We start from the raw sequence: 10,849 nt of genomic DNA, 5'->3' as shown, positions 1-10,849 counted from the left end.
CATTTGTAACAAAAAATTTAATAAAAAATTATGTGAAGGTTTGAAAACTAACGTCTTTAGTTTTCTTCTTTCATTCTTTGAGTAACTACCATCCCCTAATTAATTGAGTAAATATTTAGGCACTTTAGACTTTAAATTAAGATAAACCAAAAAATAATGAGAAATAGGCCAAAAAAAAGGAAAAAAAGATAAATGTGTTTTAAGGCATATAGAAAGTCTGCACATTACACATTGCTTTTACGAAACTTTTATATTATATATAGATTGTTTTGTTACAATTGAAGACTAACTTTGTAACTGACAAAGCCATTTCAAGGCTATTCACTAATGGGTAATTGCTTGAAGCAAGGGTGTGTCAGTACTGCTTTACAAAGTAACGTTTGATTAATTGATTTTCCCACAATTTTTTTGAGATATTAACAATATTTTTTCACTCCTAACATGCATTAGCATGCTTTGTATTTAGATGTTGTGCGAGTAGAGGTTGAATAATCTTCTAGGATAATAGAATCCAAATCTAATTTTGTTTTGCACACAAACTGAGCCAGACTCTTAAGCATTCGCCTGGCGGAACACAGTGTCTAACCTATAGAATCAGATCTTTCAGTATTCACCTAGGAGAACAAAGTATCTAAGTTTTAACCTGTGAAATCAGATTATCTAACACACTAAAAAAAAAAGATACTATAGTGAAGTATCTAAGTATCTGAATCTTAAGAGAACATATCCACCATATAAGTCATATATATAAAGGACACAAATATGATAACCCCAGTAAAAAGGGCATGAATTAGAAGGGTAATAAGTAAAATGTCAATCGCAAATGGAGTTAGATTTTGGCTACTAAAACCATATTCCATCATAAGTTGTATAAATAATTCTAATGATGGATTAGAAAATAAATTCTTCACATGGCTAGCTATGATCATGTTTGTGGTGACCACTACCAGGCTCCCCTGCACATTTCAAGATGAACATTCTCACTGGCTTACTAAGATTGAAAAAAGAAAACAATTACTAATGCAATGCTCACGTTTAATTCCTTCCTTTGGCAGTACGGAAAGTATGCATCTAGAAAGAAGTCTCCCTTTAATTAAACGAGTCGGTGTTTGACATATATTGAGATTTTTTTTTAATTTACCCCTCCCTAGAGCTTCCCATTTTGCTTTTTGGGTGACCTGAACCCCATAACCTTCAAATGGGGCAGGAACTTGACATGCTTTTTTTGAATAAATTTTTTTCATATACAACTGACCAAAAAAAACAGAAGTTAGCAACGAATAAAATCCATTGCTGCAGAGTAAGTACTAAAAATCCATCATCATTTCTATTAGCAACGTATTAGCCACAGATTTTAAAAGAATACATTTAAGAATGGATTCATAGCTAAAACTTTTATGGAAACTTAATTAAATGGCAGACTAAAAAATCATTGTCCACCCAATTTGAATCCGCTCTGCTATAGAAGGCTCATTTAAGGGAACCACTCTATCAGTTTTTATTTTTATTTTTAGGTTTTGGATCCAAAATCTCTCAAGGTTAAATATGAAGGAATTTCATTCATCCTGGTGTCGAATAAATGGGTTAGGCTTTGAAATTAGCGTCAAAATGAGGCAGTAGTAAATGGAGTTGAAATAACGTTATCCCAAAAGCTACTTTGGTGAAATGAGCTAAAAATGGTCAATCATGACCCACCCAACTTGACCCATTTTTTTGAAGGGGTTTATTTTCTAGAAAAAGATTTTTCCCAAAAAATATTTTCGATTTTTTTTATTGAAAAATATTTTTATGGATTTTTCGTGAAAAATATTTTTGAGAACATTTTCCGTGAAATATTTTCGAGAAAACATGTTTTAAAAAAAAATATTTCCCTTCATATTAAACATACCACAAACTTATAAGATACATGATACAAGAAAAATGTGTACATAAAAAAAAAAAAAAAAGTAAATCTCAAGCAATAAATTCAAATTTAAGTAAATCTTAAAAATGGGCTAGTATTAGGCTAAGTTGGAGATAAATCGTAAAAATGGGCTAGAATTGGGCTAATTTGGAGATCACTTTAAATAGGCTTACGTTGGGCTAAAATCGGCCAAATAACGAAAATATCTTGAGCGTCAACCCATAAAATTTGGTTGGGGGCCATTACCTTTGGCCAAATTTGACACTAATTCATCCCATCACACCTTTTAAGTGATTATTCCAAATACTATTACCAGTTCGAAGTATGAAGGTCAATGTATCAAAAATATTATTCTGAATTTTGATATATTATCTTTTTTATTTCACAATTACATAAAGTGCCATAATTAAAAGATTTTAGTAGTACATAAAAATATATTCATTACGTAATTAATAGTAGCGTTTTTCATTTTTAGACGGGGAATTGCTAAATTAGAAAGATGATAAGTTGAGTATTTATAACTTGGCCTATTTATTTTTCTTACTTCCTTTGGAAGATTCATACATATATACCTTTGACTTTAGTATCCCATAATTTTCTTCACATATAGTAGAAAATTTGAAAAGAACCCGAATTTAATGCATCTTCATTCCCACAGAACCTTGAATTTTTCTATTGATAATAATAACCATTAAATCAACTGGAAAATAATGCTACTTTAAATGAGAAGAAAATAGTCTTGATTTGTGTCACTTTCATATTTAGATGAAAGTCCTTTGTAAATTGGCCATAACTGTTTGTACAAAACTTCATTTGATGTGGACCTTATATGGATGGAAAGGATTTCATTTTACAACTTTCCACGTTTTGAGTTTTCTCCGATTCTCCATTTTTTCGAAATCGGTGGAAAACTGACCTGTAGTAAAACTTTAAATTTTCGATTCTATCGAATTTTTAAGATCTTACTATTAGCCACCTTACGAAGATCATATCTCCTTGCTACGATCTTTGATTGGCACCGATCCTTACATGCCTGGAAAAGGTACTTCCAGCGTATTACAATTTTCATTAAGGAACCATTTCAAAATTCTCAACTAATTAAGGGGCTATGGTTGCCCGAAGTAGGTACTTACACGTCCAAACCTTCAAATTTCCACTAAAACTCTAACGATACGAGTCTAACCTTTATTGTAAGATGTGAGGTGTAACAACGACAATACACTTGAAAGAGGAATAATTATAGAGACCCACGAGGAGGCTACCGTGCGGTCTCTTACTTCGATTCAAATGTGTTTCCAAATTTTGGGAGGCATTAATCTCTGATCCTTACTTTAAGATGAAGCATCTCAATTGTGCCAAGAATGGCCAAGATTCCCAAAAGCTTCTTATTAGCCAAAGGTGCCCTTAGGATGGACTATTTTTCATATATTGTTGTCCTTTGTCGTCTCTTCAAGTGGTTCAGGATGTGCAAAAACTTGTTTGCCCTTTAAACCCTAAACCAACCTGATTTGCAATCCGCTGCTGTTATGATGGATTCATTGTTATCGAGGTTCTGGATGATTTGAATGGTTGCTGCCCCACTCTTTTGTTGTGGAACCCCTCCACAAGAGAATCAATAGTACTTCCCGCACAAGAATTTGAGCTGAACGATAGTTCTCGTTTTGGAATGGGTTATGACTCAAACAGTGGTAAGTATAAGATCCTTCATGTGTGCCAGGACTATCCTAGTAGTAGTCCAGACCTTGTGAAAGTCTAGCGTTGAAAGGTGGCTCCTGGAGAAGAATTGTTAAACATCCTCGTAGCTGTTTCAATGTGTTGTTTGCTATGCAGTTTTTGGCATTGGTACATGCGGCATTTTATTGGGTCGGTCTTTCAAGAAAAAGGTATTTTTGTGGTTGTTTCATTTAGTATTTCAAATGAAGTGTACGAAGAGATACTCTTGCCAGAGGAAATGTTAAGCTTGAGGGGCCACACCCATTTTGGCGTTTCAGCATTGAAAGGAATGCTTTGTGTTCATTCTTATACTCATCATCAGGGGAAGTATTAAGTTATGGGTATTGAAAGAGTATGCTGTCGAGGAATCTTGGATACCATTGTTTGCTATAGAAGATCCTTCGATTTTTAATGCCGTATCGAAATATAGGTTTGCGAATGGGAAGTGCTATTCCTTTGAAGGCTTTCTGGAAGTGCTGAGAGGGTGTTAAGGACACCCAGTGGACCATTTGTATCATAAAAAGAAAAAAGAAGAAAGAAAAAAGGAAAAGAGTTTTAAATAATAAAAAGAAGAAAGAAGGCTAGAAGCACATAGATATGGGGCCCAATCAGTGAATCCTTTCCCTAATCCAATTCGGAAATCATTCAATTGAATTTTTTGAGTTATATAAGCAACCAGAGAGGAACCGTAGAATTCTATCTTTTTAATTAAAGATGGAAACTTTATGCTATAATTTATCAAGACGATGAAGAACAAGTTGAAGAGTGGGCGTGAGCTAAAATTATTAATAGCAAAAGCCAATATGAAGAAATCCGTTGCAAATACAAAAAGGTGTACTCTTTTCAATCAAATTATTATTACCAATGGAAAAATTTCCAGAGGCCAACAGCAGCAGCAGCAGAAGAAGAAGAAGAAGAAGAAGAAGAAATCAGATCAAATTTGCAAAGGTATCTCTTTGTTTTAGTTTTTGTTTGCACACGTCACAACTAGTATTCTGTTTTTTTTTTTTAATTATTGTTATTATTATTATTATTTCAGGGAAGAGCACATCAAATAATAGTAGTAGAGAGCAGATGGATATTGATCAGGTGAGTGTTGTTGTTGCTTGGATGTAGATTCTATTTCTAGGTATTAAAGATGAAAATTTGAATGTTTGATATTCGAATGCCTTTTGATATTTGAATGCCTTGTCTAATCACATTTTCTTTTCTATCTAGCCCGTGGCAACTCACTTCAAAGAGGAAATAATTATGGAGATCCTAAGCAGGTTACCCGTGCGGTCTATTCTCCGATTCAAGTGTGTTTCAAAACCTTGGGGAACATTGATCTCCGGACCTTACTTTAAGATGACGCATCTCAATCATGCCAAGAATGACCAGAATTCCAAAAAACCTCTTATTTCCCAACGTTGCCCTGAAACTAATATATATTACATTTATTGTCTTCCTTTATCATCGTCGGTTCAACCAGTTGAGAATGTACAAAAACTTGATTTCCCTTTAATCTCTAGACCATTCAGATGCGCAATCCAGGGTTCCTGTGATGGCTTGGTTATTATCTGTGTTAATGAAAATATTGATGTTGGACGCAACATACGATTGCTATGGAACCCCTCCATTGGAGAATCAGTAGTACTTCCCCACCCAGAGCTTCCAATGAATGAAGGATCTCGTTTGGGATTTGTTTATGACTCAACTTCTGGTGACTATAAGATCCTTAAAATTCACACTGGCATAGATGGTCCTGTTGAAATTCTTGCATTGAAAAGTGGTTCCTGGAGAATTATTGATAAACATCCTCGTGGCATTCACAATGTGATAGCTAATACGGAGTCTTTGCCATTTGTAAACGAGGCATTTCATTGGATCGGTTTTTCAAGAGAAAAGTATTATGTGGTTTCATTCAAGTATTTCAAATGAAACGTACGGAGAGATACCCTTGCCAGACCAAATATTATGCTTGAGGCGCAACATCTATATTGGCGTTTCAGTATTGGAAGGTATGCTTTGTGTTCATTCTTCTCCTTATGATCAGAGGAACGCCTATTTTAAATTATGGGTATTGAAAGACTATGGTGTCAAGGAATCTTGGAATGCATTGTTTATTCTAGAAGATCCCTGTCTTGTTGGCACCATACCAATTTATAGGTTTGAGGATGGTGAAGTGCTATTTTGGGGCTTGAATGTTGATTTTGCTGCGTATTCTTTTAGGACATCCACAGGACCATTTGCATTATGGCCTCGATGTGATACCGTTCATACTGGAATCGCTTTCACAGGAAGCTTGATCTCTCCAAAATCACTAATTTAGTGTTTGCTTATGTATGATTGAGCCGAGGGTCTATAGTAAACAGAGCCTCTCTACCTCCCAAGGTAGGGGTAAGGTCTGTGTACACTCTACCCTCCCATGGCAAGTAAGTAATATTTTATCATCCAAGTCATGTTTTCCAAGACCGATTTTAGAAGTTGTTTCTGCTGAACTTTTGTTGGGCAGCAAGGTGAGCCGACCTTTTCTTTATTTTAATAATTGTGCATAATAGAAGTTGTAACTTGATTTATGTACAATATCGACCGAATACTATTTTATATCAATGGCATACTAAAAGAGCGTTGTAACAACAGAGCTGAAAACTACCTTTTATCGTCGAAGTTGGTAGTTGGTGTACTTTTAAAACACCTGAAAGTTAAGTGCAAAAGACTTTATTTCAATATTGCCAATTGCACAAATCAGACGAAATTCTAATGTAGCGAGAATAACTTCAAAAACAAAGGCCAACTAGAATTTCGACATAAAGTTTGATTGTAATTCTCAAAAGACTTGTTGGGTTAGGCAGACACTGAATAAGAAATAAGACCAGATTGATTTCTACACAACAGGGAATATAAATGAATGGCGAGCAGCTACGCATCTCCTGTGTTCTTTCTTGAACCTAAACCAAAAGAACCAAGACAACTTAAATTCACCCTTTTCTATGTGGCTACCCCAAAATTCGCTGATGCGCCTTGCCCTTCCCATATCTGCATGAACAGTACATGGAATAGAAAGAAAAAAACAAATTGAATAGAAATATACCCCAGCAGAAATTTAGAGGTAAACAAAATCAAACCAAGAAAGCACCCAAATAATTGTAGAAATAAGTGGATATACAACAATGGATAGCAAATTCAAACAGTCACCTCACGAGAGAAGAAGCTCCAAAAATTTCCTAATATCACATAGAAGAAGCTCGAAAAAATAGAGTAGAATCACAGGAAAATCGAGAACACAGAACGGAGAGAGAAGAAAAGCAGATGAGGACTCCGTTTGTATATTAACAACCCCAATTCACAAAAAAAAAAGACTTCTTTATTGTCTGTTCACTAGTTCCTATCATGATTCAGAAATCACTGGAATGGTTGAGTTCAGGATGTTACTTACAACAATTGAGTTTAATTGTTGTTGCTTCGAATTAGATTCTACATGTGTTTGCATGGCTAAGAGCTCGAAAAAATAGAGTAGAATCACATGAAAATCGAGAACACAGAATGGAGAGAGAAGAAAAGCAGATGAGGACTCCGTTTGTATATTAGGATTTGCCTGAAGACAATATCTGTCGACAACTATTCACACGCGTTGAGATGGCCGAAATGCCCTTGGTCGGTAAGCTACGATGACGACCTTGAGCTGCTTTAGGGCTCTTCTATATACTAGGAATAAAAAAAATAAAAAAATAAAAAGGAAAAGAGTTCTAAATAATAAAAAGAAGAAAGAAGGCTAGAAGCACATAGATATGGGGCCTAATCAGTCACTCCTTTCCCTAATCCAATTGGGAAATCTATCAGTTGAATGAGTTATATAAGCAACCAGAGAGAGAAAGGAACCCCAGAAAGCATCTCCAAAGTCGAAACTTTGTCCTATCAGATGAAGAAGAACAACAACAAGAAGTCGAATGGGCATGAGCTAAAATTATTATTAATACCAAATAGAGAATCCAATCTTTTCAAATCGAAGAAATCCCTTGCAAATAATACAAAAAGCAATGGCGAAGAAAAAGCAACACAAAGGTTGAATCTTTACAATCAGAATGGACAAGAAAAGTTCAATCTTTATGGATATCAACAGAAGAAGAAGAAGAAATCAGGTAATTCTTTCTTTCTAATCTTTGTTTCTTTGTGTATGTGCGCGCTCATGCTGCTACCTCCTAACTCTCTTCTAACCAACCAATTTCAGAGTCAAATAGTAGTAGTAATAATTATACAGCAGAGGAGATGGATGTTGATCAGGTGAGGTCTTGATTTCAGGGTGCTGGTCTATTACTTAGTTACATTTGAGTTTTCTTAATTGCTGGTTGCACCTGCATTCTATTCATAACATTAATAAAGATAACATTTTCCAATGAAGATATTATTACTAGCTAACATTAACAACCCCAATTCACAAAAAAAATGACTTCTTTATGGTTGAGTTCCTATCATGATTCAGAAATCACTGGAAATGTTGAGTTCTGTTACTTACAACAATTGAGTTTAATTGTTGTTGCTTCGAATTAGATTCTACATGTGTTTGCATGGCTAAGAGGTGTATTCCCGTGTTTAATTGTTTTTAGACCCCAGTGGGAACATCCTGGTGCGGTGTTTGGTTGGTGGTTAATAGGAAAAATGGAAATAATGGTGTAATTTTTCCTAACAGTGCTGGCTGGGCCATTCACTGAGCACATGTGAGACAAAGACCAAACACCAAAGCCGACAAATCATTACTGGTGTCAATCATCTAACTTTTGTGTCAGACGACCAATTTATGCCTTTTATTCACACACAAGTATATGCCTATTTTCTCAAACTAGACAACACAACTATAGCCAAAGCGTCAAACATGTTGGATGGCTTTCATCTGCTTCAAATTTTCTACTTTATTACATTACCAGTTTTCCGAAAGAAAAAAACAAAAAAAATTCTACTTTATTACACTAGTTAGTAAATACTAGTAGAGATTGAAAAGTCAGGACATTTCCAAGTTTATCTTTTCTAAGCTCTTGGTTGAATTTGTTTAATATTTGAATACTTAAAAAAAATATTGTCTGACTGAGTTTTCTTTTCTATCTAGCCCAGGGCAACTCATCTTCCAGAGGAAATACTTATGGACATCCTCAACAGGTTACCTGTGCGGTCTCTTCTTCGATTTAAATGTGTTTCAAAATTTTGGGGAACATTGATCTCCGACCCTTACTTTAAGAAGAAGCATCTAAATCATGCCAAGAATGACCAAAATTCCCAAAAATTTTTATTAGCCAATTATACCCATATGGTATATCTTCCGTGTATTGTTGTACTTTATTGTCAGTTCAACTGGTTGAGGATGTACAAAACCTTGATTACCCTTCAAGCTTTAAACCATGGAGTTGCAAACTCCATTGTTGTCATGATGGCTTGGTACTAATAATGTTGATGTTAAACGCCCCATACTTTTGCTATGGAACCCCTCCACAAGAGAATCAATAGTACTTCCAGATCCAGAATTTCCACTGGTGGACGGTTCTTGTTTAAGATTTGGTTATGACTCAACTAGTGGTGACTATAAGATCCTTAAAATTGACTATAAAGGGCGTAGTCACAAGGCACCTGGTGAAATTCTCGCGTTGAAAGGTGGTTGCTGGAGAAATATTGATAAACGTCCTCTTGACATTACCAATTCGTTTAACAGTACGTGTTCTTTGGCATTGGTAAACGAGGCATTTCATTGGATCGTTGTTATTGGAGATTATACTGCGGTTCGAAGAAACTATTCTCTGGTTTCATTTACTATTTCAAATGAAGTTTACGGAGAACTACCGTTGCCAGAGCAAGTATTGCGCTCAACTTACCACATTGCTTTTGGCGTTTCAGTATTGGAAGGAATGCTTTGTGTTTATTCTGCTACTGTTAGGCATGTTAAGGAGGATTTTAAGCTATGGGTATTGAAAGACTATGGTGTCAAGGAATCTTGGAATGTATTGTTTACTATACAAGATCCTTCGATATATCTTTTGGTACCGAAATATAGGTTTCGGGATGGTGAAGTGCTATTCCGGTTCTCTCATCTTCAATCTGGTGAGACTGCATTTAGGACATCTAGTGGACCATTTGTATTATTGCCTCAAGGTGGCCATTCTGAAGGAATCGCTTTTATAGAAAGCTTAATCTCTCCAAAATCACTTACTTATTAGTTTCTTATGTATGATTGAGACACACATTTTTTTTTTCTTTAAGTTGTCATGTACAACCTCGTATTCTTACACACTTATTGGATCATTGTTATCCATCATCTCATAGTGTATTATATCAGATCGTATTTGCATAGTATATTGTATCAGATCAGAATGTATTGTTTACCTAATACAACGTTTGATAGATTGTATCGCTTGCTGCTATTTAATAACATTTTTATAGTGTGGTTTGATTGTATCGTACTGTATTGTAATTCGTAAGTTTATTAAAATGTCCTAAAACGTTGTAAATATCATCAATAATTACTCATGATAAAAATAATTTAAGACGATCCCTTTTTGCTATTTATTGCAAATTGTACCTTGTAAATACATTAAGGCTATTAAATTCATGCATCGAAATTTATTGAAGACAGGTTATTAATATTAAAAACAATAATAAGCCAACAAATCATTACCAAGCATCAATTGCTTAAATCATATATATGTAATGTCCAATATCCTTTTCTAAGTATGGGACTTTTAGATGCACTTTTTGAGCCACTGGTTATATTTGCTTCCAAGAAGTACAAGGGATTTATATAATTTGGCGGAGGAGGAGTCACAATAGTCTTGGTGGATGCATAGTGGCAATTCCCATTCCCTTCTCACCTTTTCAATGTGTTCTTGAGAAATCAAGTCATGCTAAGTCCCGGAGCCAAAATGCTTTTTCTTTTTTACATGTACCATTCCACAAAAATGGTATGTCTTTTTTTTTTTTTAAACCAAATGGGCATTTGCAATGTTGCACGAAATGCAACAAATTTATATTTTTTTTTTTCGTTTTTTATATTAAAAACGAAATAAAAATATAAATTTTGATTTTGCACCCTCCAACCAAACAACAAATTTTTTATTTTTATTTTTTTTTTGTTTTTTTAAAATAAAAAAAGAAATTAAAAAAAAAAAATAAATTTGTTTGTATTGCAAAAAATGCAAAAATTTTTATTTTTTTTTTTTTTTTTTTTTAATATAAAAAAAAGAAAATTAAAAAAAAATATATAAAGTTTTT

At 34.3% G+C, this 10,849-nt stretch overlaps 1 protein-coding gene across 1 annotated transcript; it reads left to right on the top strand.

Moving 5' to 3' along the window:
* Nucleotides 1-4,653: 4,653 nt before the first annotated feature.
* On the top strand, nucleotides 4,654-6,235 carry LOC132060518 (F-box/kelch-repeat protein At3g23880-like). Its single transcript, XM_059453536.1, has 2 exons — nucleotides 4,654-4,705; nucleotides 4,857-6,235. The coding sequence occupies exon 2, from the start codon at nucleotides 4,868-4,870 to the stop codon at nucleotides 5,534-5,536; it is 669 nt and encodes a 222-aa protein (XP_059309519.1). The 5' UTR covers nucleotides 4,654-4,705; nucleotides 4,857-4,867; the 3' UTR covers nucleotides 5,537-6,235.
* The last annotated feature ends 4,614 nt before the right edge of the window (nucleotides 6,236-10,849 follow it).

The sequence above is a fragment of the Lycium ferocissimum genome, chromosome 6, assembly GCF_029784015.1.
Source record: "Lycium ferocissimum isolate CSIRO_LF1 chromosome 6, AGI_CSIRO_Lferr_CH_V1, whole genome shotgun sequence".
Classification (NCBI taxonomy): Eukaryota; Viridiplantae; Streptophyta; class Magnoliopsida; order Solanales; family Solanaceae; genus Lycium; species Lycium ferocissimum.
The sequence above is the reverse complement of the archived record's forward strand: the minus strand, read 5'-3'. Positions and strand labels throughout refer to the sequence as shown.